Source organism: Trachemys scripta, chromosome 16 (genome assembly GCF_013100865.1).
Source record: "Trachemys scripta elegans isolate TJP31775 chromosome 16, CAS_Tse_1.0, whole genome shotgun sequence".
Lineage (NCBI taxonomy): Eukaryota > Metazoa > Chordata > Testudines > Emydidae > Trachemys > Trachemys scripta.
In genome coordinates, this window is record NC_048313.1 from 9,698,391 (window position 1) to 9,723,211 (window position 24,821).

The following is a 24,821-nucleotide window of genomic DNA, read 5'->3' on the forward strand; positions in this document are numbered from 1 at the left end:
GCCCCCCCCCCCCCCCCCCCGCCCGGCCCCCCCCCCCCCCCCCCCCCCGATCCTGCCCCGGGTCCCCATCCCCCCCAACCCCCAGCCTGGTCCCTCCTGCCCCCCCAGGCCTGGGGGGCCCCACCCAGTCCTGCCCTGGGCCCAATCCCCCCCATCCTGTACCAGGCCTGCTCCTGATCGCCTCCCCACGACTCCCCCTTTGCCCACTGGTCCCTGGGGTTCAGACTCCCCGGGTGCAACAAACTCCTTGGCTCTGGTGCCCCCCAGAATCCTGCCTGCGTCTCCCCCACTCGTGCCCCTCCTCTCATGGCCTGGCCCCCAGGCTCCCCTTCCCCCCTTGGCAGCCCCTTGCTCGCTCTTTGCCCACTCCAGCGCCCCTCTCTGCCTGTTCTCCATCATCCCCGCGGCCGGGGTGCGGCTGCATTCATGGGTGTAGATGGTGCCAGCCGTAGGCCAGTTACTATCGCTGCGCCTGCACTGGGTCCCCGGGAGCCTTTCGCTCCTTGCTCGACAGTTAATGTCTAGGGGGGCCATGAGACGTCCCTGTGGGGCACCCTGAGCTGGGTGGTTACCTGCCAATGGCAGGGAGCCTCTGGGTGCTTGTACTTTCACCTGTGTGTCGCAGAATAGATGGTGAGTAAGCGAGGGCTACTGGCAGGATGGGATGGGGCCAGGTTCCCAGTGCCTCAGACCAGGGCTGGTTGGGCCCCAGCAGGACACCTCGCTTTTAGCCTCCATCCCTGTGGGGTGATTGCCAGGGCAGCCCGGCTGGCTCCGTGACCAGGAGGTGTGGGTACAGGCTGTGAGTGAGGAGCATGATGTCAATGCTCCTGTCAGTAGTACCCGGGTTCCACTTGGGACGGGGTGTGGGGGCAAGTTGCTCCTTTCCCCATGTGGGTCGCAGGGCGGGATTGCTCTCTAGTCCCAGCCTGGGTGCAGTGGAGCCAAAGCACGGGAAGCTGTGACTGTGCCTCTAGTGTGGCTTCCTTTGGCTGCCCCCCACCAGACGCCCCCTTCCCACAGGAAGTGGGGGCTGAGGGCCATGCTTGGTGTTTACATCCCTGGTAACCTTTGTCCAGCTGTGATTTCACCTTCCCCCCACCCCCCTTGGAAACATTCCTGGTGTTTCTTCATTTCCTGTTGTTTCCCGGCAGCCTCTCCTCGGCCCAGCCTGTGAGGCTGTGTCTCCCTGCTTGGGCTGGCAGACCGAGTAGCTGTAGTTTGCTCTCGGGGCATAGGGTAACGTGTCCGGGCGGTAAATCCCTCCGCTCAACACCTGGCCCTGGGAGGAGCAGACAGGTTACGCTCAGCTGCAGAGCTTTGACGGAGTTTGGGAGCTGTTTGGGAAGGTCTCAGCAGTGGCTTGGGGAGGTTCGTGGCCCTGGGGACTGGGCACTGGTGCTTTGTAAAGCCGAGCACTGCAGGTAGCTACGCCAGGCGGATCACACCGGTCCCTGCGCAGCGCTAGCTTGAAACCGTTCCTTGTGCAGAGTTGGCCAGTGTTATATGAGCAAATGAAGCATGCTTGAGAGCCCGTGATCCCAAAGGGGCTCCAAGGGGTTGCCCAAGCAGTGGCTGTGCGTTCTAACGCCATGACGGGGCAGGGCAGGAGGAATTTGACTGGGGGGGGGGCTTGCAGCTGCTGACCCCGTGGGCGGGGCAGTTGTGTGGAATGGAATGTTTGTCTCCTGTGTAGGGCGGAGGGTTTGGGAGTCACGTCTGGCCTGCCGGCTCTGGCTCATCTGTTGCCCAGGGCCCTTTGGGCACTAGGTCCTTGTGCACCAAAAGAGAATGATGGACTCCTCCTGCAGTGATAGACGCGATTGTGAACAAAGGGCATAGACTGCTGGGCTGTCGCTTGCTGGGTGTATATTTCACAGGCTGGTCTCTCCCCTCCGAGAGGCAACTGAACCAGTGCAGAAATGCCAAGTTCAGGCTGCAAGTGCAGCGTTCTCTCACCACCGAGCCCAGCCGTGTTGCATAAACGCAGCCTGGGTTCTCACCTGGTCTGCGAATTTCCTGCCTCTTGTGGTTTGCTGACAGAATGTGAGCGTTGTTTGAACTTTGGGTTTTGTAGCTGATGTTGGTAAATTACAGTGTGCAGCGGGAGTGCGGGCGGGTAGGAGTAGTCACTGGTTCTGTTGCTAGGGCCTTGGATTAACACCTACATTGCTGCCTTTGTGTCCCAGCCTCGCAGAGTCTCTCCCCGGATATATTTTAAGAACCTCCCCGAGGTCTTGGCATCAGAAGCTGCAGTGAGCAGGAATTCTCCAAAAGCCCAACGCTCCCTCCTGCATCTCTGCTCATCTCGGCTCCCCCTCCAGTGCACTGCAGCCTCCAACCTGAGCCCGGCCGTGCTCTGTCCCGGCTTGGGGTCCCCCTGGTTGCTGCTGTGTGGGTAGCTTGGAGTGTTCCCTGAAGTGACATGGGGTGAGCGTCACTTTAATGGCACTGGGCTCTGCTGGCAAAGCTGCTGAGGTTTCGCTGCCTTGCCCGTGTTGTGCCTGGCGGCTCTGCCACGTGACTTATTGCTGGCTGCCTAGGCCCTAATGGCTGTTTATTTATTTATGTCTGAACTCTTCCCCTGCGGGCCAGGGATATAATCTGGGCCTCTCTAGTCACAGGGCCCTACCAGCCACTAGTTGAGCCTGCTGCTGGCATGACTCCCCTGCCCTCGCCACGCTGCATGGCAGCTGCCCAGCCAACCTGCGTGCTCAGGCCCAGGCAGCCCCGCTCCCACCCAGGGAACAGCTGATAGGAACTGAGCTCCTGTGCTGTGAATCGTCATGGCCCCAGCAGGCTGAACGCCGGGTGGGCCCAGCTGGGGCTCATAGCTTGGTAGAAGGGATGTGAGCCTCAGGCTCCATGTCCAGTGTGCTAATCCTCTGGCTCGCAGGGAGGACGTGGGTGGGAAGGGGTAGCCTGGATCCAGCCCCGGATGGGAAGAACTCTTTCGCTGTCTCTGCCATTGTGAGCAGAAGAAAGGGACTGAAATAACCTCGAGGACGCAGGCTTTGAAAGCGGATTTCTCCTGCCTCGTAGGAGGCGCTCGGCTTTCCAGGTCCCCAAAATGGCTTGGCACTGTGTGTGCCCAGGGCTGCATGCTGGGGTTGCCCCAGCGCCCACACCGTGGTGGATGCTCAGGCGACCCAGAGTTTCCTGTCTAGAAGGCTGAGAGGAGAGACCACACCAGCCTCTGGCCAAACTGCTGCCTGGTGCCCGCCCTGCATGCCCCGCGTCTGGGATTGGGCTCAGCCCAGCTCCGGGGGGGCAGCTGGGGGCGGGGAGCCAGACACGGTGTTTGGGGGAGGGGTGGTGGCACTAGCAGTCCCTGACTTTATGCTGCCAGCTCTGATTGGTTGGGGTTTACCCTCCTCTGCCTGTAGCTCTTGTAGCCTGGGGAAGGGGAGGGGGGGCCTTTGGCTGGGCTGGTCGGAGAGCCCCTGGGGGCTGCCTGGGCATTGCTTTGTTCCAGCACTTCTGGGGTATCTTGTGGGCTCCCATGTCCCACCCTGGTAGTGGCTGTGCCGCCATCGCCCCTTTCTCTGGGCCGTTTCCCCGGGTGCTTTGTGTGACGGCTCGCCTTGGCGTGGGAGTCCCACTCCTTTAACTGGGTCCTGGGGTGCCCTGGAGCGGAGCCGAGCATCCCCCCCCCAGTACCCCCCCCCGCTCAGCTAGCTGTGAACTTCTTGCATGGCTCATGCTAATGGGCTGTTACCCTTGGACACGGGGTCAAAGGGCAAGTGACATCTACTCCCAGCTGGCCTGTCCGTGGCGCTGTGATGCCCCCCGGGGGTCTGCGCTGAGGAACGGGAGGGGTGTCCCTTCTCTGGCCTTTCTCCAGAGACCATGGGGCCGTCTCCACTGCAGACGGTCCCCTGGGAAGGGCCCAGATAGATAGTTGTGGCTGCTCTCTGTTGGGCCCAGGCCGCAGCCCAAGGGCCGTGCTGTCCGTCAGCTGTATGTCTCCGGGTGACGGGACGGGCTGGGTGTGCTGGCCCCTGCCACAGGGCCCTGGAAAGCTACGGGCCAGCTGGGCTCGGGGGTCAGGCCCTGGCCTACGACTCAGGAGACCTGGGTTCAGTTCCCACTATGGCCCTTGTCTGCCCCTGTGTGCCTGGGCCGGTCCCTGCATCTGTCATCCGTCACTGCCTGTGCAGCAGGAGAGTCCCCTTCCCTCCTTGGCTCCGTCTCTGGTTGCGCCCGGCCCTGTGTGTGTGTGTGTGTGTGTTTCTGGCCGCGCCCAGCCCCGGGGGGTGTGTGTGTGTGTGTCTCTCTCTCTCTGGCCACACACAGCCCCGGGGTGTGTGTATGTGTGTCTGGCCACGCCCGGTCCTGGCAGGGGGAGGGAGGGTTGTTTCTGGCCGCACCCAACCCCGGGGGGTGTGTGTGTGTCTCTCTCTCTCTGGCCACACACAGCCCCGGGGTGTGTGTATGTGTGTCTGGCCACGCCCGGTCCTGGTGGGGGGAGGGGTGTGTCTCTGGCTGCGCCCAGCCCCAGTGTGTGTTTCTGGCCGCACCGGGGTGTGTGTGTGTGTGTGTGTGTGTCTGGCCGTGCCCAGGGGGTGTGTGTTTCTGGCCACGCCCGGTCCCACGAGGCTCTGACAGCCCCTCTGAAGGGCCATAACGTCAATACCAGTGAAGCTGCATCTTGTTTCCCACTAAACCTGTTGTCTTGATGCCTCCGGGTGCCAGATGCATTAAGCAGGCGTCACTAGGGACTGGGATAGAGCCTCTGGCCAGGGCAAGCCAGGCCCAGCCTGCCAGCTAAGCATGCGCCGCCCTCCCTCCATCCCCATCCCACCCCAGCAAGCGTGTGTGTGTTTAGCCCAGCATGGAGGGAGCACCCCCCTTGTACCTGCTGCCTGCTCCCAGCCCGCCCTCCCCCATCTGGGCCTTTGCACTGCATGACTTGGTTGGTAGTTCCCTTGGCCGTCAGTAACTGGCTTGGGCATGCTGCCACGCCCTGCCCATTCTGGCCAACATGCCCCTTATCTCCCTGCCGCCTGGGCTGATCAGGTTAGCGCCGGTGGCGCTGGGATTGCAGGCCCCAGAGAAGGGCCCAGTAGCTACCAGGAAGTAAATTGGGTTTGTTTCCCTGCTGTGTTTGGAGGGCGGTTTCCTGGGCCAAAGGGAGGAGGGGAGGGCCTGGGAGCTGAGTAGGGCATTTCTGTGCCCACTGCCCTTGCCATGCTCTCCCTGGGCCTGGAACCTCCTCCCCTTCCCTGGCCTCCCTCCTACCCCCCCTACCCTCTTCTGGGTGCTGCTCTGGGCAGGAGTCAGGCAACGGCTGGGCTGCGAATGCTGCTTCCCCAGGCGGAGGAGTGGCTGGGCCCGCAGGGGCGGTGTCCTCGGAAGGTGAGTGCACCGTCCTCCCCCACGGGCTCTGTATGGTGCTGTGGGCCCCCCCTGGGGGGGCACTAACCCAGCAAAGCTGCACAGTGTCCTGGGCAGTTCCAACAGCAGCCTGGGCGGCTCACTCACCCTTGACACTTGGGGAGACCCCATGGTGCTGGGCAGCCCTGGGTGTTCACTGGGCCCCGGCCACGGGCCCCCTCTGCTTTGCTCCCTTCCTGGCTGGGGGTGCTGGCGTAGGCTTTTGGCTTCCCTGGCCGTGGGGATGAGAGCCCAGCCCCTCTTTGCAGGGCGCGTCGGTCTGGCCCACTGGCTGCGGTGTCACAGAAGGTTCTGTCTGGAGGCGGGCAGGCCCCTGGGCTGGTTTGCTCTGGTCTGGAGCCCCTTGGGCTGCTGCACAAGGATATGGGCTCACTGGGTTTGCTGCTCCTCTAAGGGAGATTCCCGTGGGCTGGCTGGATGTGTGTGTGGCAAGCAGCGTTCCCAGGCGTCCCTTCACCTCCCCACTGCACCCCGGCTGCTCCAGGCCCCGGCATCTCTTGGCAGATCGAGCCAGGCTCACCTTGGCTGAGACCCCAAACTTCCCGCACTTGTCTGCTAGGCCTCCTCAGGGGAAGCGGGTGCCAGGCGGCCTCCCAAGCCCGGTGTGTCAGGCAAGCAGGGATCCAAACGCGGAGCCAGTGCCAGGGGCTCCCCTGTACGATCCCCAGCGGCCAGATGCCGTCTCCTCCCCGGCTCACAGTGACCTCCTGGGGCAGGCCTAGCTTGGACGGAGCCAGCAGTGAGTCAGCGGGGGAAGAGGCTGCTCCGATGGTGGGGTGTCTTCAAGAGCCCCGGCGAGTGATTCACTTCGTCCCATCAGTGCTGAGTGCACGGCAGCCTCCTCGAGGGCTGGGCCAGGCCGGCTAACTCCCTGTTTGTCGCTGAACCGCAGGTTGGACTCCACGCAGAAGGGCTCTGCAGCTCTGCTCCCCGTGTGCGGCGCAGATGGAGTATGTGGTAAGGCCAGCGGCTCTCGGGGCCTGTGGTGGTGGGTAGGCGGCTTTGGTGATGGACCAGACTTTCCTTCTCTCGCTCGGACCTGCTGGTCCCCGCTGGCCTCTCCTGCGCCTTCTCTCTGGGCTCTGGTGTGTTTCTCACTGAGCGGCTGTGCCCACTGCGGGGTCATGACCCCAAAGGGGGCCATGAATGTGACTCCTGGGGGGTCCCACAATTTTCTGTCCCCCTTGGTGGTGAAGAGCCATTGGACGCATGGCTCCTGCTGTCGCAGAGAGTTGCAGGGAGCCTGCGTGTGCAAGAGGGAGAGAGGGCTGGCGTGCGCGTGGGATCTGGGACACATACTGTCACCCCGTGGGATCTGGTAGTGGTGTCACCAGTGCCTCTGCTGTGCCGCTTGGGAAAGGACCTGCCACTGGCCGAACCTCGCCGAACATCTGCCCGTCTCCCTTCTCTGGTGCATTTCCTGAGCCGCACGTCCACAGCCTGTCGGGGGATCTCCAGAGCAGCAGGCCGGGCCTTTGGGAGGGCGGCGTAAGCGCCGAACCCAGCGCGTGGAACAAAATCCCTGCCCCCTGCCACACGATCCTGGAGCTGAGCACGTCGTGTCATGCTTGTTTGGCCCAAAGAGTGCAGTGGGAGGAACGCAGGCTCTGCAAGGCGCCCCTGCCCTTGAGCCGGGGGTCCTGTCCCATCCAAGAGACCGTGTGTCAGCTCTGGGCGAGAACAAATGGCTTCCCCACCAGTAGCCGTGTCTCTGGGCCTGTCAGCGAGGGCGGGGTGGTGTCACAGACTCACAGATCATGCCCACTCTTGGCCCCGTGCGGTCCGTGGGGGGTGCCCCTTTCAGTGCGACAGCTCTTCTCGGGAGTCCACTCTCTCTCGGGGTCAGGCCCCTCCACCTCCTGCAGCCGCACCTCTCTGAGCCTTAGCACGTCTGTCTCTGCCGTGGGCCCCCTCAGGGAGTCCCCTCCCTCTGGACCCCCAGGGCCTCCACCCCCGAAGGTTCTCTAGACCGGAGTGACTCTCAGTCAGCATAAAACAGGAGGATTTATTGAGCCTTGAACCCAGCACAGGAAACTCTCAGGGCCTCAGGCCTGGCCTCCCTCAGCCCAGCACATCCCAGTCTCTCTGCTTCCAAGTGGGCTCTGCCTGCTCCCCCTCTCCAGCCCAGAGCCCCCCTGCTCCCAGCTGGGCATCTGAGCTCTCCAGCCCCAAGTCCCGTCTCTGTCCATTGTCTTCTCTCCAGGGAAACAGGGTCGTAAACCGGGGCCTCCTCTCCTCACTTCTGTCCTCTGGCTGGAACCAGCTGGTCAGGTCACTGGGTCCTCACTCTGCAGCCCATTGTCCGCCCACTGGCCAGAACGGGCTGCGATTCCTGAGCTGGGTCGTCAGGTCACCAGTCGCTGGGGTCTCCATCCTCCAGGCCATCGGCTGGGGTCCCACGTTCCCTCTCCGGTCCTGTGTCCCAATGAACTCCCTCTCCCCTCACCTCGTTAAACCAGTAACACCCAGGGAAACCGAGTCCTACCCCCTCCGCATGCAAACCATTGAAACCCCACCGAAAACAAGAAAACAAACAAGAAAATCCCCCACTTTGTCACAGGAAGGGCCCAGGAGGTGTGACTTGGTTCAGCGTCTCCTGAACTCGCACAGACTCTCTCTGTCCGGCTCCCAAGCTGTCTCAGCTCCCGAGTTCGCGTTTCCTGGGAGGGCGTCGGGCGCCGGACCCTGCAGCGGAGGCTCAGGCAGAGCCGCTGTGTGCGGCCGCCCCCGAGAAGGAGTTGGGAGGCTTCCAGCACGGCCCCGAGGGCCCCCGGCCCTGTGAGCTCTGCTCCTCGGAGCATCTGGCAGGGCTGGAGGAGTCTCTCGTGCTGCTCACTGGCTGTAGGGGAGGGCTGTCTGCAGGGTTTGGTTTCCCCACCAGCTCTCCGGAAATGGGATCCTGTAGGGCTGGAGCCAGCGCGCTCAGCCCTGGGACGGAGCAGCTGCTGTGGAAGGGGCTGGATTCTGCTGGAGTCCCACAGCCAGAGAGCACATACCGTGCCCAGCAGCTGGGCCGCACTCTTTCCCCGTCTGAGTCCCTGCCCCACGATGCCTGGCTGGGGCAGCGCTGCATGGGCCCTGCTGTCTGGCCTTTGCCAGGAGCGCAGCAGGGTGGCTGGAAAGCACAGGCCTTGGGCCCACAGAGCCCTGGGGCCGGCTTCTCCTCTCCTGGCCCCAGGCTGCCGCCTGCACATACCATGGCTCCCTGGGAAGGCTGGGCCTGGCGGGGAGGGTCTCCCTGTGCACAGGCGGCTGAAGAAGAGTTAGGCCTCGTGTGGCCACGGGTCAGACCATGTGTCTCTAGCCCAGGCTCCTGGCCCACCTGCTTTCCCAGTCTCAAGGGATCTGGGTCTGGCTCTCCAAGGCCCTGGCTCCCCATCCCCCAGGCCTTGTCCCTGCACCATCCCAGGGCTCTGCCTCCTCCACCTCCCTGCAGCATTCAGGTCTTAACCCCTCTTAGCTATGGGCTCCCTGCCCTCTTCAGCTCCCCCACCCGCTGCTGTGCTGCAGTTAAACCGCGCTAATGGCTCTGCCACACACGGGCTGCAGTCTCCCCTTCTGGCATGGGCTAGCCCGGGCTACTTCCCAGACCTGCCTGCAGCCGGCCCTGTCGCTCCCAGGCACGAAGGCCTTGCTGGCCCGCATACAGGCAGTGCCGTAGGTTTAGCTAGTGGAGTCCCCTGTCATGTGCTCTCCATCCCAGGGGACTACACCAGAGGGGTGGGGTGCCCCATTGGGAGGCGCAGAGCCACCAGCAGGCCCTGGGGAGGTGGATGCCGTAGCCGTTATGTGATCCGTTGAAGTCCTGGGGAGCTACACCTGCAGCAACTTTGAACCTAACAGTGCCCCATCCCGGGTTGCAGAGATGGGAGAGCCTGGCTGGTCCTGCCTGGCGGGCGGCCCTACGGGGCGGGGGGCACATGACTGGGACAGGGCTCCTGGGGCCGCCAGACCAGACGCAGCCAGGGTGTGTTTTAACCCGGTTTCCCCGCTGTTGCCTGAGTGGGCAGCGGGTGACTGGGAGTGGTTTACCCAGCTGTCCGTCGGGGGTTGTGCTGGGGGGAGCCGGGCAGTGTTGGGGCAGATCCTGGTGGAGCCCCAGCTTGACTGCTTGTCTCTGCCGAGGGGCTGACTTGTGCAAAAGGGACTCTGGGGACCAAGGAGCGTCCGTGCCCGCTGGGGGTGGCTCCGCATGGCCCAAGACACGTGTGACGTGAGTTGTCCAGTCCCATCCTAGTCCAACTTTGATGTTCTTGCTAAATCTCTGCAGTCCATGTAACCTGTGTTCCATGTCTGGGAAACCAAGGACTGTTCTAGCAGGGGGAACATGGGGCAGTAGTGAGGGGCACCAGCAGAGTTGTGCGAGGGAGCCCAGGGCTGGGCTAGCAGGGGCTGCTGGTCGGGACTGAGGGGGGAGTCTGGCTGGGCTAGCAGGGGAACCTGCAGATCGGGAGTGAGTTAGAGGATCAGGTCTCATTTGGGATCGGTTGGTAGAGCCCCACACCAAGCCCTCACTGCCCCTGCCTGCTCCCCCACCCCTGTGCTCCGGGGCTGGGCCCAGTCTGGGAGTGAAGGAGTTAAGGCCAAGCCCTGAGCTGCTCCCTTTGCCCCTCACTCCCTGCTCCCAAGGGCAGCTGCTTCCTGTGTGCGACTCCAGCGGCTATGATCCTGGCCCCTGCGCTGTAGGGAGCTGCTCCAGGGAGGTGGGGCGGGCAGGAACAGACCCTTGGCTCAAGGGGGAGTGGAAAAGACGCAGAGCGGGGGGGTTCAGGCACTGGAGAGCTCTGCCCCCCTCCCGCTGCTGCTGGGGCTGGTCTTGGTGCCGCTGGCAGAGTGGCAGGGCACGGCTCCAGCCCCCCATCCCAAAGCGTGATAGGCAGGTAGGGCACAGCGCTTTGGTGCAGGGCTGGAGCCGAGAGGCCGGGCACTCGCTGGGGGAGGGGGCGTTGAAGTTTGCCTGGGACGCCTGGACTCTCCTGGAAAATGCTTGGTGACCTTTGACTCCATTTCCATGGGCTGGCTGTTTGCCCCTTCCAGCAGAGGGCAGTGTGCAGCTGTCTGGCCTCTGGGGGGCGCAAGCCCCCCCCATTGCCTGCCAAGAGCATGCAGCCTGGCTAGGGCTCGGCTCAGGGAAAGGCCGGGTAGGTGAGTCTCTGCTTCCTGGCCCCAGGCTTCCTGCATTTCTTTCAAGTGGCTGTGCAGAGCTGCTAGGCCCCACGCCAGGGTGAGCTCTGCTCTGTCCGGGGACTGTGCAGGGACCCCTGGAATGGTCATTCCCTGGTGCGAGAGGCTGTGGTGAGCACTGGTGAATCCTGCTGGGAGGTGTGTGTGCACAGGGTTCTCCCTGGGGTGGGGGTGCATGGTGCACAGGGATCTCCCTGGGGTGGGAATGGGGGCAAGCTCAGGGATCTCCCTGGGGGGTGCACACAGGGGACTCTCCCCTATGGTGCTGGTGGCTCCTGGAGGCCAGCTGAACCTCCCTGCTATAGTTAGCAGCAGCCCCTTTGCGATGCTTCGCACTCCGCTCGGGAGGCTATTTCCAGCCTTGGCCAGACTTCCATTTCCCTCGCTGCTCGTGGCTGCCTGCCAGGGCTCGCACAGCGGCTGGGAAGCGCTGACACCTGGGTGGGGGTGGTGGCCATGGCGAGGTGATGCTGCTCCGTGATTCGGAGCTGGAACCTCCTCTGCGATGTGTCTGGCTCTAGGAGTGTTTTACTCATGCTTCTCCTTCGAGGGGCGGCAGCGCCCAGGAATACCTGTTCTGCCCTGCGGGGCTCAGCTCCGGCCTCTCAGCCTCCATTCAGAGCCAGAGCGGTCGGAAGGGGTGTTGGGTCCAGTGCTGGAGCCAGGGTCTTTGGTGCCCAGCACAGTTTGCTACGGAGTCCAACCCTTGTGTTTCCAGCCCTTCTGGCTGCAGAGCAGCCAACGGGTTTCGCATGGACCCGAGGCAGAGGTGTTGTCCTGAGTCTGCAGGGAGCCTGAAACAATAGCTTTGAGTGGGGTGGCCTAAATTGGGCGTTAACTCTGAACACTAGTGAGGACTGCCCACCTCGCCTGGGTATGCTGGGCTAGAGAGTGCCGTGTTCTCCAGACACGGGTCTGTGGCCCAGTGGGGAGCTGCCAATTTGCAAGTTGCTGATTGTATCCCTCTTGCGTCTCAGTAAGTACAAACTCTGACCCGAGTCTGCCCCGGAGGCCTCTGGCCTCAGCCCAGGGCCGCCATGTCCAGGGCTGGCTGCACGCAGCACGCAGTGGGGAGCGGGGGCTGCCGCTCCCTGGGGCTTGGGCCTGGGTGCAAGGGGCGGGAGAACGTGGGTTTAGGGTCTCACGTGCCCCGGCGTGCTGCCCCCCAGCACCTGCAATGCTGAAACAAGCTCGGTGCTTGCTCGGTGCTCAGAGAGACTGGCAGGTTTGGCAAGGGCAAGGGCACATTCGGCGGGGTCTGCAAACGGCTGCTGCGGGTGGCAGGCGCTGCAGAGGAGAAGGCTCTCTCCACCCACAGCGGGGGGGCGGAGCGTCTGGGGCACAGCACGGAAAGGGGAGTTTGGAGTGGGGTGCTGGGGGAGCCCATTGCTCTGTGCTGGGGGGCCCTGCTGGTGCCCAGGGGGGCGTTGGGCCGGATGGGGGAAAGGGCTGAGCGCGGGAAGCTGTGGTGCCCCCGCCCGGCACACAGGCCCACGGGTCCCTGCAGAGACAGGGCACTCCCGGTCTGTGCTGCCCCCATGTGTTCAGCAGGCAGAGCCCCCTGCTCTGGCTCCGCCCGTGACCTTGATTTTCTGCTCTAGATACTCCCTGCGACCCCACCCCTTCGGGAGGGAGCCAGCGAGCGAGGCCCCCCCACAGGCTGTGGGCAGAGGCTGTGAGTCAGCACTGCCCTTCCGATTGGCAGCAGCCCCCTCTCCTCTCCCGGGAGCCGCAGTCACTTAGAGCCAGCTCCGCGCAGGAAGCAGCAGCAATTAGCCGCGGCTGCAGCAGCTCCCTCCCCGGCTCCCGGCAGCTGGGGAACCTCTGGCCGAGGCCGGCTGAACGCACCGGCTTCCTGTGCCCTGCCCGGCCGGATCCGGAGCACCCAGCTCCCTGCTCCTCTCTGGGGCTCTGGGGCCCTGGCTGGACACGTGCGCCAGCCGCATCTCTCCTTGCCCACGGGACCCCCGCCAGTCCCACAGAGGGGGCCTCGTCGGCTCCAGGCTGGTGCCCGGAGTGCAGCCGGGCTGGGCTGGAACACACTCTGTGGCTGCCTTGTCTCCGGACTTTAAATATTCATGCCTTTGATTTCCTGCTAGCTGGTGACGGCGGGAGCTGGGCTGGGGGCAGGGGCTGGCGCAGCAGGCCGGGGAGTGCTGGCAGGCGGCGTGGCAGGGTGCGGGGCGCTGGACTGGACAATGGTCTCTGGGCAGCACGGCGTGAGGATCTCCTGACAGGTGGAGGAGCCGCTCAGCCTGTGGCGCCGGCTGCCTCGCCCACCGGGCTGCTGAGCAAACGGCCCCCTCGGGTGCAGCCAGCGGCCTCGCCTGCTTCCTCTCTGCAGCTGAGCTGGAATCGGGCAGGGGCCAGGGGTTGCTGTCCAGCTGGCTGCCCCGGCGTGTCCCTCCCTGTCCTGTCCTCGCCACGCTGCTTGTTATTGACTGGCTGTAACGAGTGGGAACCTGCTGGCTCCTCGGACCCGGGGAGCGCCGGTGCACACGGGGCTGCGTGTCGCGGGGAGATGAGCTTTGACTGTGAACAGACGCTGCTGCTCCCTCCTGCCTGCTCCCGGTGACGCTCGCCCGGAGTCCCTTTGGCTGGGGGCTCGGTGCCGGGATCGCTGGGGCCGGCTCTCCCAGCGGTCATGCTGTGCTGGAGGGGGGCTGGCCTAGCCCCATGTTTCTGCAGTTCCTGCTCTGCAGGGTGCTGGCTGCCCTAGGCTCCTCGCCTCTCCAGGGGGCTGCCACCTCGCTCCCTGCTCCGGAGCCGGATTGGCCCCCCCGAGCCCCTCCAGCATGGATCTGCTGCAGAAGAGTAAATACAGCCACCTCCGGAACGAGTCGGTCTCCTCCCTGGAGGAGGCAGTGGCCGGCGTGGGGTCCCCAGGGTCCCCAGTGGAGTCCCTCGTCGCCACGCAGTCCCTGCCCGGCTCCCTGTCGTCCTCCTCCCTCAGCCCCATGCTGCCCATCGGGGAGCTCTCGTCGGAGTCCGAGGACAGCCCCACCACCCTGTGCTCCTTCTTCCCCAAAATGGCCAACCTGAAGCTCTCCTACCCTGCCAACCTGCTCAGCCTGCGGGGCTTCTCGGCCGTCGGCATGAAGGAGGCGGGGAGCCTCGGGGAGCCGGGTGCCCCCGGCCCCGATTCAGCGGGGCCTGTCGCTGTCTGTCCCCAGGATATGAACAAGCTGAGCTGCGGGAAGAAGACGCGGGTGGAAGGCGGCCAGCTGGGGGGCGACGAATGGACCCGCCACGGCAGCTTCGTCAATAAGCCCACCCGCGGCTGGCTGCACCCCGACGACAAGGTCATGGGCCCCGGCGTCTCCTACCTCGTGAGGGTGAGTGCAGCGGGGCGCCCTGGCGGGGTGGGGGAGGGGCCGGGAGCAGGGCGCGGACGGGGAGGGGCTGGAGGGGCCCAGCTGCCGGAGCCGCCCCAGCAGAGAGGCCCCTGGGCAGGGCAGTGTGTGGGGAGCTCGCCCTGCCAATCCAGCACAGATGGCACTTTCCCCTTTGTACACTGCCCTCCAGGATCGGATCTTGGGGGGCCCATGCCGGGCGGCCAGGGAGCAGGATGGGGCTTGGGGGAGACAACGGGAGGGCCAGTTAGGGCGTGTCTCTGACCCCTGGGGCGCTATCATTGCCTGCATGGAGGGGGCGGCCCGCAAGTGCCCGGCCCTGCGTGGCTCTGCAGTGCCGCTGCTTGGGGAGTCCAGGGCCTCAGCCCTTCACCTGAGATCTCCAAACCCCTGCTTGCCGGGGGGGCCCTCCTCTGCGGGCCGGGAGGGGAGCTGCTCGGGAAACAGCTGCTTCCTTTGTGTGCCCAGTGGGGTTTTCTTCACCTTTCATGCACCTCAGCCACACTGGCTGCCCCTCCGGAGGGCCGCAGGTGGCACCGGGGGCACACTGTTGTCTCTAAGCCCCTGGGCCGGCGGCTGCTGCGAGTGGAGTGGTGTGGCAGGCGGGGTGGGGGCAGCCGGGATCAGCGTGCCTTCCGAGTCTGCCAGGCAGATGCCCGCAGACGGGCATTGTAGGAGGCAGTCAGCCCAAGGCAGCTCTCCAGCACACAGCTGCTCCATGGAGAAGTGTTGCCAGGCTCCCTTGCTTGCATTGGCACTGGCCTCTTGAGTAGCCCTGGTGCCCGTGTCCTGAGGCAGCCTCGTGCGCTGGGCCAGGAGCCTGTCGGGCACGGAGGACTTGCCGAGCAGATGCAGGTGGCCAGGAGCCTTCCCCCTGCCTGTGACCCAGCGCAGCCCGCCAGACCCGCTCCCAGCTGGGGGTCCCTCCCGCGGTGCCCAGCACCCCCAGTCACTCCATGCAGGGACCCCTGCCCTCCGTCCCACGGACGTTTGGTTTGGCAATGGGGGGCTTCGTTGGAGCTGCTTGGGGAGACTTCAGCTCCCAGCATTCTTTGCTGCCTGGCCACTTGCTCGGAGGTGGAGCACTGCATGTTGGGATCAAAGTCTCTGGGCTGCGCCATCTGCTGGACCACCCTTTATCCCCACGTGCCTTGAATGGGGCATGTCCAGCTATACCCACACAAGGAGGAGTCCGGTGGCACCTTAAAGACTAACAGTTTTATTTGGGCAGAAGCTTTCGTGGGTTAAAAAACAATTCTTCAGATGCATGGAGTGAAAATTACAGATCCAGGCATAAATATACTGGCACCTGAAGAGACGGGAGAACCAGTGTTGGCAAGGCCAATTCAGTCAGGGTGGATGTGGTCCACTCCCAATAACTGATGAGGAGGGGTCATACCTGGACCCAATCCATGGGTGCTGCGTAAACCCTGCACGGGGCCCTAGGGACAGCCCCCAGGACATGCTGGTCAGCCTCCCACACTGGCACCGCAGCACTGGTGCCATGCGGCAGAGGGCAGCACCGAGCCAGACTCGCATGTGCCTAGAGCACAGTACCCCAGCTCTCTGCTCCGAGAGACGCCCTCAGCCGTGGTGCTGGGTGCTCCCGGCCGTCTCCCTCCATGGTGTGAGCTCAAACTGCAGAGCCATGGGCGTGGTGGGGCACTTCCCCCTGCGTACCAGCTGGGCTGGCCTTTTCCTGTTTGCCTCATGCTTTTCAGCTTGGCTGGCCACCCTGGTGCCTGCTACCGAGTGCTGCCTTGGGGGCTGGGGCAGGACCGGGGAAGGGGGCTTGGCTTCCCACACCCAGCTCTTCCGGGCAGCCCCCTGCTCCCCGCAAGCTCTGCTGACGCAGCTCACAGCCTGGGTGTGTCTGTCTAGAGTGTGTGCAATGCATTTGGGGCAGGACATGCACACGGAGCACCAGGCTGAGACCAGCCAACTCGTTTCACTTGTGACCTGAGCCAGTATTAAACAGCCCCGTTTCCAGCCTGCAGAGGCTCGCAGGGGGCCCTGCTCAGAGTCCCTTGCTGGGGTCCCCTCAGAGCCCTGCGCCCCCATCCCCACAGCATAGGAAGAGACAGGGAAGGCTGGATTTAACTCTTCTGAGAAGCCCCCCTCCCCCCCCAGCTTCAAGGCCACAAACGGGGGGCACTGAATGGAGAAGCTTTGTTCTTGGTAAGCAGATGTGCAAGTTACTGTGTCTGGCATGAGTGCCTAGCCCAGCCAGGGGCAGGGAGCAAACGCCCGCAGGGCCAGTGCTTACCCAGCTGGCATGAGCCAAGAGAGGCAGGGCTCAGGGCTCTACCAAGCCAAGGGGCACAAGCGGGCTCCCAAAACCATCCTGGGAATGGGGCTTTGGAATTGTGCCCTTTTAATCATCTAGCATCTCCCCGCACACACCTTCCCAATCCCCCGAGCCCCTGGGTGTCCTGACTCCTCCAGCCCTGGGAGTCCAGAGGGGCTGGGTCGTGGGAGCAGAGAGGGTCGGTTACTGACCCCTAAAAGGGATGCTGGGTTCCTCCTACGAACTCCCTGCGATGCCTGGGCTGGGGGCTGGGAGCTGAGCACGTGCAGTGTCTGAGCTGCAGCAGGAGTGGGTTTGGCACCACAGTTTTGCTGAGATCTGTGTGGTGAAATCCCCCAGGGGATGCCTGGGGGGTGTTGGCATCTCAGGGATGGTGCCCCAGAGCCAGGCACCAGCCCAGACCCTCCCCTAGAGAAACCCAGGGAGGGTTCTTTAGCGCTGTAGCTCCCAACTTCCCCATGTGAGCCCACGGGGGGTCGCGGGGAGCCGTGCATGGCCCTCGATGAGGCCAGCCAGTGCCCCTGTTCCACCCCTGCAGCTCACCCTACGGAGTTTGGGGGCTGGGGTGGGGCTGGGGGAGGCTCTGAGTGCTGAGCTGTGCAGGGGCCTGCCAGCATTGCAGCACTGGGGCTGGCGGGAGGGGCTGGGCTGTGCCATTGGGCTGCCGTCTGATGCGCTCTCACTCTCTCTCAGTACATGGGCTGCGTGGAAGTTCTGCAGTCCATGCGGGCGCTGGATTTCAACACCAGGACTCAGGTCACCAGGTGAGCCGCAGGCGCTCGGACGCTGGCTGTGGGCAGAGAGGCCTCACGCTGGGAGGTGCACCCGCACGTACCCCTGCGCTGATGCCCACAGGCCCGGAGGGTGGGTTCTGACCCAGTGCCCTGCGGCTGAGCTGAGCTCGGGGGAGCAGGGCGGGAGCCCATCAGGCAGCCAGGCCACTCTGGGCCCAGAGTACGTCCCATGGTGCCCCCTGCCCCCCACCGGTGCTGGCTCCCCCGGCTGGGCCCTGCCCGCGTCCCTCCCCCCGGCTGCGCCCTGCTGGGCCGGCCTGGAGAGGACAGTTTGGGGACTCTCAGGATGGGAGTCCCTTCCCAGCCCCTCCCCCTTTCTGCACCCAGCCCACGCCCCTTGGCCCCTTTGCACAAGGCTCGTGTGTATGAACGACTGCAGCCTCTTTGGGGGGCAGGGCCGATCCCCCTTGCAGAGCCGCTTCCAGGTCTTGGGCTAGGGGCCCGTCTCCTTGTAGCTTCGCTCACCCCATCTGTGCCTGCCCTCCCAGCACTCGGGTGTGTGTGTCACCGGGCCCTGAGGGAAGGGATTCTGCGGGGAGCTAATCGGGGGAAGTGACTGGGGCCTGGCTGCTCCCCGGGGCTGCCCTGACTTTGCCCTGTGGTCCCCGCAGGGAGGCGATCAGCCTGGTGTGCGAGGCAGTGCCCGGTGCCAAAGGAGCCGTCCGGAGGAGGAAGGTAAGGCCAGGCCGAAAGGCAGTGCACTCTGGCGGTTGGAGCAGGAGCCCAGAGTCTGGGCAGTCCTGACGCTGACTCCCTGCGGCCAGGGGTGGGGGTGCAGAGGCAAAGGGCCAGGACTCGGCTCCTTCGTCTCGCACACACTTATGCTCTCACCCACTCGCCCCAGGGAGGCAGGAAGGACCAGCCCCCGCTCAGCTGGGTCAGAGCTGGGATTTGACCCCAGGTTCTAGGAATCAGGCAGTGCTGGTGTCTGGCAGGAGGCTTCGGGGGGTACACTGGGGGCTGAGAAGCCCTTGTGTTTGCAGAGGGGGAAGGGAGGGTGCCCGTGCTCCCCCCTCATCGATTGGAGCAGGAGGCTCCAGCCCCTGTGGCTGCCCCTGGCAGTGGGATGGCAGCCGCGGCTGGGCTGGGATAGGCCCCCCGCTGCGGGGGGCTGATCGATAGCGGCCCTGTCTGGCGCTAATGGAGGAGCGAGGCCCTCCCCCGCTCAGTGCACGGGGCGCCCTGCTGCTGGTTAATGGATGTGAGGTGGGGGGAGATCGAGTACTAAGCCAGGCTGCAGGGGCTGGGCTGCTGCCTTTCTGGGGCGGTGGGGCCTGCACGGGGGCTGGGCTGCGAGGGAGCTGGTGTGACTGAGCCCAGGGTCTCGGCCCCAGCCCCCTAGCGGACGGTCCTTTGCTTCCGCAGCCCTGCGGCCGCTCACTGAACTCCATCCTGGGCAAGAGCAACCTCAAATTTGCCGGCATGCCCATCACCCTCACCATCTCCACCAGCAGCCTCAACCTCATGGCGTCCGACTGCAAACAGGTGAGACTCACCGGGGCCCAGAGCACCCTCCCCGCCTGCTCTGGCTGGGGAGCCACCAGAGTGGGGGTCCCGCCCCTGCCTACCCCGTCCGCAGCTCCGCTCCCTGTCTACCTGGGGACGCAGGCCAGGCCTGCCCCTCGCACCCCGTGTGCTGGGCCCCTGCAGAAGGTCACTGGTTCGACCCAGGCCCATGACGCCACAATACGGGCACTGTGCAGGGCAGGTCCATGGCTGCCAGCTCTGGGGGGGCGTCCAAAGGCCAAGTGGAGACCCCACATCCCTGGGGGTACCTCCCCCCCACAGGCATCCCTGGCTGGGAAGAGCAGCCGGGTGCTGTGTCTAACCAACGGCTCTCCCTTCCCCACAGATCATCGCCAACCATCACATGCAGTCCATCTCCTTCGCCTCAGGGGGGGACCCGGTGAGTGAGCAGCTGGGGGGTCTTTGCTCCGTGTCCAGGTTCCCTTGATGGCTGGGCTCCATCCCACCTCTGCCCAGGGCTCCCTCAGGGGGGAGGGGGACTCTCCCTCACAGCTGGCCCACTCGTGGTGCCGTTCTGACCCAAGCCCTTGCATCTGGCCGGCACCCCCCTTACTGCCCCAGCAGGGGTGAGCCGCGCCAACAGGGCTGGCTAGCAAAGCAGGGCCGGGCTGGGGTCCTGGGACATCCCCCTGGCCTCTCATCCTCACACTGGGACTGCCATCGGTGTGCTGAGCACTAGGCTGTGGGCGACGGGTAGGGGTGGTGTGTCCCCGCCCCCAGCTCTGGTGCTGCCGCCACCTCACCCCCTGCATCTCCCCCACAGGACACTGCAGAGTACGTTGCCTACGTTGCCAAAGACCCCGTCAATCAGAGAGGTGAGTGACTTGTGCCATCTCCTGGCCGGCTGGCGCAGCCATTAACCCCACCGTTGCTGGATGCCTGCCTCGGCCCCGCGATGCCCCCCAGCCAGCCCAGGCCACGAGAGCTGGGTTGGCCACCCCTCTGCACTCCCCAGGCTGCGCTCGCAGAGACCCCCTGACTGGCTCTGGGCCTGCAGCAACAGTTGCTTTGCTGGGGCCCTGCTGCCAGGGGTGGGTGTAACGAAAGCCTGGCAGTGCCCGGTGTGTGTGTGTGTGTGTGTGTGTGCGGGGTCCCTCGCTCTGAGCCCTGCCTTTCTTCCCCCTCCAGCCTGCCATATCCTGGAGTGCCCCGAGGGCCTGGCGCAGGACGTGATCAGCACCATTGGGCAGGCCTTCGAGCTGCGCTTCAAGCAGTACTTGAAAAACCCCCCAAAGCTCGTAACTCCCCATGACAGGTATGGGGGGGGGCAGCAGCCCCTCAGAGGCGTGCTGCTGGGTGAGCGGGCCCCTGGCCGGCTGGCGGGTCCAGTCCAGGGGCTGCCGGGCCTGAGACAAGGAACACCAGTGCCCTTGGTGAGGCGCCGGGTTCTGAGCCTGCGGGGGGAGCGCGGCAGAGCTGGGGCGCGTTGCCGCTCACCTAGTGCTCCATCCCCCTAGGATGGCTGGGTTCGACGGCTCGGCCTGGGACGAGGAGGAGGAAGAGCCATCGGACCACCAGTACTACAACGACTTCCCCGGCAAAGAGCCACCCCTCGGGGGCGTGGTGGACATGCGGCTGCGTGATGGCGCCAGCGTGGCACAGGCGCCCAATCACCTGGGGGCAACGCTGGTAAGCACTGCTCGTGGGGGGCGAGGGTGTCGCTCCCACCAGCTCGTCCCACTGCACCCATTCCCAGGGCCGTGCCAGGCGGGTCCCTTGGTGCCAGCTCGGGGGGAGCTGCCATCCCCAGGTGCGGCCGGAAAGAGGGGAAGCTGCGGGCCTGGGGCACTGGCCAATGAGTCCCCCTTGCTTGGTCAGACCCCAGGGTGAGACCTGGCAGGGTACGTCCATGCACAGGGGGCACTGCCTGTTGCCAGTCGGCAGATGGTCAGGCTGGAGGCCATGGGGCTGGGCGCTGCGGGCACGGGGAGGAGAAGGGAGCAGTCTGAGCCTTGGCTACTCACTGCCTGTCTCTTCCTCCTGCAGCCTGTGGGCCAGATGTCCAGCGCAGAACACGACCCCCGGAAGCAGCACCCTCCTGCCCAAGGTACCGGACCACACACAGCTGTGCCACAGGCTCCCTTGCCCACCTGCTGGGGGTCCGCCTGGCACGGCATGGCTCGGACATCTCACTGCCCCGCACGGCAGTGCCAGCTCTAGCATTGCCTCCCCGCTGCCCTCCGCAGTGGGACAGGCTAATCTCTGAGCATCCCCTGTGTGTGCCAAGGCCGGAAGCCGAATGCCCCAGGGCTTTCATGTCCCTGGGGCCGGTTCTGCATCATCTTTGGGCTTGCCAGGATCACATGGAGCAAATCAAGGGATCCCAGCAGAGTGCGGGGCTGCCCCCAGCTGGGGTCTCTGCCGGCAGTCCCTGGGGTAACCCAAGGCCCAGCAGGGGGGTGTTGGACCCTGTAGCTGAGGTGGCGGGGGAGGTCTGGCTCTCGGGCTGGCAAGCCCTGCTAACTGCAGCTCCCCTCCATGCAGGAAGGGATAAATACGCCCCCGGCGCCGGCCCAGCCCTCCGCACCGATCTGTTTGACGACCCGTCCTACGTCAACGTGCAGAACCTGGACAGGTCGCGCCAGGCCTCTGCCGCCAGCATCCCAGGCACGGCCAACGGCAGTGCCCAGCGAGATCTCTTCGACATGAGTGAGTGGGGGTTGGCCCGTCCTGCTGGCATCTGCCCCAGCTCTGGGCTGGCATTAACTGGCTCTGCGTGGCGTGGGTGTGGGCTCTGTGTCCATCCAACCCCTGCTCCTCTCCCCCCGCAGAGCCCTTCGAGGACGCCCTGCGTGTCCCGCCCACGGTGCCGGTGGGGCTGCCGCCGGCCCAGCTCCTGGCCTCCATGGAGGAGCAGCTGCGGCGGGAGCCCTGGTACCACGGGAAGATGAGCCGCAAGGAGGCGGAGAAGCTGCTGAAGGTGAACGGGGACTTCCTGGTGCGGGAGAGCACCACCACACCGGGCCAGTACGTGCTGACCGGGCTGCAGGGCGGGCAGCCCAAGCACCTGCTGCTGGTCGACCCCGAGGGAGTGGTGAGTCAGCCCTGGGGCCACGGCGGGGGGCTCCCTTCCCCAGTCCTACAGGCTTGGCACTCGAGGGAAGAGCTGGGGTGCCGGCTGGGCTGCCCCCCATGGGCTCCTGGGTCCTTGTGTGTGAGAACGATTGACAGGAGCCCTGCCCAGCTGCAGCCTTGGCTCCCTTTCAGCCCCATGGGCCCTTAGTTGCCCCCCCAGAGGTGGGTACGGCCACCCCTCCCTCCCGGAGATGCCTCAGCCGGGTCCTGCAAGGGAACAGGACACTAGCTTCTCTCTGCGAGGTTTGTGCTGCCATGTCTCATTTGGTCACAAGAGGGCGCATGTGCCTCCTGGTTCCACCCACTACCTGGCCATCCCCTGAGCCCCGTTTCTGGCCCCTGCAGGTGCGGACGAAGGATCATCGCTTTGAGAGCGTCAGTCACCTGATCAGCTACCACATGGACAATCACCTGCCCATCATCTCGGCGGGCAGCGAGCTGTGCCTGCAGCAGCCCGTGGAGAGGAGACTGTGAGGCATGGGTGGCCTCAGGGGAGCCCCCCAGGCCCTGCCCACCCTGGCCTGCTCATCCCCTCTCTGCCAGCAGGGCTCTTGGACTGTTTCAGCCGCTGCTTCCCCAGGAGGCCCTGGGGCTCCTCGTCTCTCCGCCATGAGCTCAGACTCTCTGGGCTCACACCAGCCCCTCCGGAGACAGAGCAGAGGTGGAGGAGGCCGGGGGAGCCGGGACTGGGCAGAGGGCGGGGGCCTGTTTCTGCATCCAGGGAGCTGCACCAGCCACAGCTCCACCTCTGCTAGCACCAAACTCCAGCCTGGGTGGCTGTGTGCACTGCTCCGAAGGCCAATTGCAACCACACACACTCGCCCTCGCCCCGTGTTCATACCCCCCTCGGGCAGGGCAGGTGGGAGGGAGCCTGCCCTGACCGCCGAGCCTCTGTGAGGAAGGTGAGGGTCAATCTTACTGGCTCAGAGACCTGCCTGTCTGGAGGTTGCGGAGCGCTCCTGGCCCTCGCCCTCCCCTAGAGGCAGCTCACCCCAGCAGGGAAGGGCTGGATTCTCATCTGGCATTCCCCTGCAATCCCTAGGGGCCAGCACCCATGGGTGGCACCACCTGCGTGACCCCTTTGGGAGAGCCACCCGCACCACAGAGCAGCACCATGGCTCCTGCTGCACAGAGCGAGAACAAGGGAGATTTTCCCCAGAGGGCGGGAGTGGAGGCCCCCTGCCCTCCCCAGGTGAACCCGGCCCTCTGCTCTGCGAAGCACAAGGCTGGGCCGGCCGCACACCGAATGTACCCGATCACTTTACGTATTAACTCTGTGCCTTGACCCTCCACAGGTCCCAGATACTTATGCAAAGCAGTTGGCCCTGGGGCGGGCTGGGGAGAGCAGTCCGCCCACCCTGGGAGCACAGCCCCTGTCCTCACACAAGGCTCCCAGAGGCCACAGCCAGGCCTGGTCCCGCCCCAGCGTCCTGCTGGCTGGAAACAGAGCTCAGGTGGCCCCTTCTGCAGCAGGCTGCTCACAGTCCCACTCCTCATCCTGGAAGGCAACTCCCAGCCTGTGTCCGGGGGGGGCATGGATGGAAATGAGATGGGGCAAATGGGGTTCTCCATAGGAGGGCAAGAGCCCCTTGGCCCCCCTGCCCTTGGAGGGGAGCAGTGCTGTACACTACGCCCTTCTGCCCCTTCGGCAGGGTATGTCACAGCCAGTTCCCTGTACTCCAGCTCGGTCTGGGCCAACCACGCAGCCAAAGGAAGCACGTAGCACCCAACAAGATTGCAGCCGGAAGGGGGGGAACCAGAACTCCCCACCTCAGGGGACAAGTGGGCTGCTGAGGTCCCAGGGGGACAGGACAGCTGGCCTGAGCTCTGCTCCTTCTCCCCAGCCCGCGCTAAGCAGTGTCCGCCGGGAGCAGCTTTCCGGGCTCTGCTGCAGTGGCAGGCGAGCCCTCTCCCTGCAGGGCATGAAGCCTGCCCGCCACTGGGTCTGCACGGACTGTGGGGATCCCACTGTTGCATGCACATTGTAATACTCTGAAGCCAAAGTGTAACCCTCCCCTCAGGCCTCCTGCTCCCCCCAGAGGAGTCAGCCTGGGCTCAGAGGGGGGAGGGTTTTGCTTTCTCCCCTCCCCCTTCTCTCTTTCTCCTTTATATGGGTTTGATTTGTTACCAGGTCTTGATTATACCAAAGGAATCGGATGGTTATTATTAAAGTTAGTATTTCTTTAATGCATGGCTGTGAGTGGCTCCTCGCCTGACAGGAGGGGAGGGGTCCGTGCAGGAAGGTGCATGCTGCATCCGTGTCCAGCAGCTGCTCCTCCAGGGTACACGGGGCGTGTGCTTGGCTGAGGGGTCTCTGAGCCAGCGGGCTGATGCTTTGCCCCTTGGGCCCCAGCGGCCCCTCTCCTAGGCTCTTAGACCCTCAGCTTTACATGGCCAGTAACTGCCCCTGCTCAGCCTCCCCTGCCCGAGCTCTCCCCGGCGGGCACCTCCTGCTGCACTTGGCGGCTGCAAAGGAGGTAACATCCCAGCAGCGGGAGGGCAGCAGAGCGGCCCCCCAGCCCTGCGGCCAGCTGCCCCCCGGCCATGGCCGTTCAGATCTGGGCCAGGGCTCAGCCACCACCCCGAGGGCAGCTCACGCCAGGCCGGCCTGGAGGGGCTGGACAGCCCCAGAGAGCTGGGGCCCGGAGCACCTGGCCCAGCCCTGGCTCCTGGGGGCAGGAGTGGGGGGGCAGAACGGGGAGCTCAGCTCCTGGCTCCCTCGCGCCCCCCTGGGCAGGGCCCGACTTGGGGGTGCCCCATGGGTAGGGGCCCCAGCGAGGGGATCAGCTCCCAGGGTGGGGGGCTCAGGGGAGGGGCTCCAACCCTGGGGCCCCCTTGGCGAGGGCCCAGCTGCGGGGAGTGGAACCCAGAAGCCTGCAGTGGTCTGTTCCAGCACCCCCCGCCCCCCAGTGTAGAATAGTCTAATCCTGGGAGTGGTAGGGCTCGCCCCCCCTTCCCATGTGGAATGGTTTGTCCCACCCGGTCCCCCTCCCGCCGCATACGGAGTGGTGGGGTCCGCCCCCGTGAGGAATGGTTCACCCCCCGCCCCTCTCCCGCGGTGGTAGGGCCCGGCCAGTTTCCGGTTCCGGCGCGGCCGCCCTGAGTGCGGGCCGGAGCCATGGCGCAGCCCGGGCCCCCCCGGCTCTGAGCCCCGGGCCCCCCATGGCGGCTCCGCACCCCGAG

At 65.0% G+C, this 24,821-nt stretch overlaps 2 protein-coding genes across 7 annotated transcripts in view; both read left to right on the forward strand.

The window, feature by feature from the left end:
* SHC1 (SHC adaptor protein 1) overlaps positions 1-23,829 on the forward strand; it is a 33,976-nt gene extending 10,147 nt beyond the window's left edge. The window contains exons 1-14 of one of the 6 annotated variants that reach the window (XM_034792020.1): positions 4,530-5,358; positions 6,290-6,354; positions 13,755-13,916; positions 16,936-17,006; positions 17,648-17,711; positions 18,402-18,521; positions 18,889-18,942; positions 19,327-19,378; positions 19,692-19,818; positions 20,021-20,192; positions 20,550-20,610; positions 21,048-21,212; positions 21,335-21,597; positions 21,984-23,829. In XM_034792020.1, the coding sequence (XP_034647911.1) occupies positions 6,343-6,354; positions 13,755-13,916; positions 16,936-17,006; positions 17,648-17,711; positions 18,402-18,521; positions 18,889-18,942; positions 19,327-19,378; positions 19,692-19,818; positions 20,021-20,192; positions 20,550-20,610; positions 21,048-21,212; positions 21,335-21,597; positions 21,984-22,112 (1,452 nt within the window). In that variant the 5' untranslated portion in view covers positions 4,530-5,358; positions 6,290-6,342 and the 3' untranslated portion in view covers positions 22,113-23,829. Of the gene's footprint in view, positions 1-1,195; positions 1,425-4,529; positions 5,359-6,289; positions 6,355-12,004; positions 13,917-16,935; positions 17,007-17,647; positions 17,712-18,401; positions 18,522-18,888; positions 18,943-19,326; positions 19,379-19,691; positions 19,819-20,020; positions 20,193-20,549; positions 20,611-21,047; positions 21,213-21,334; positions 21,598-21,983 lie in introns of those variants that run through there. The other 5 variants (XM_034792019.1, XM_034792022.1, XM_034792018.1 and 2 more) reach the window with 5 other exon arrangements.
* Positions 23,830-24,396: 567 nt separating this feature from the next.
* PBXIP1 (PBX homeobox interacting protein 1) overlaps positions 24,397-24,821 on the forward strand; it is a 19,417-nt gene continuing 18,992 nt past the window's right edge. The window contains exon 1 of the mRNA XM_034792771.1: positions 24,397-24,400. Within this exon, the coding sequence (XP_034648662.1) occupies positions 24,397-24,400 (4 nt within the window). The remainder of the gene's footprint in view (positions 24,401-24,821) is intronic.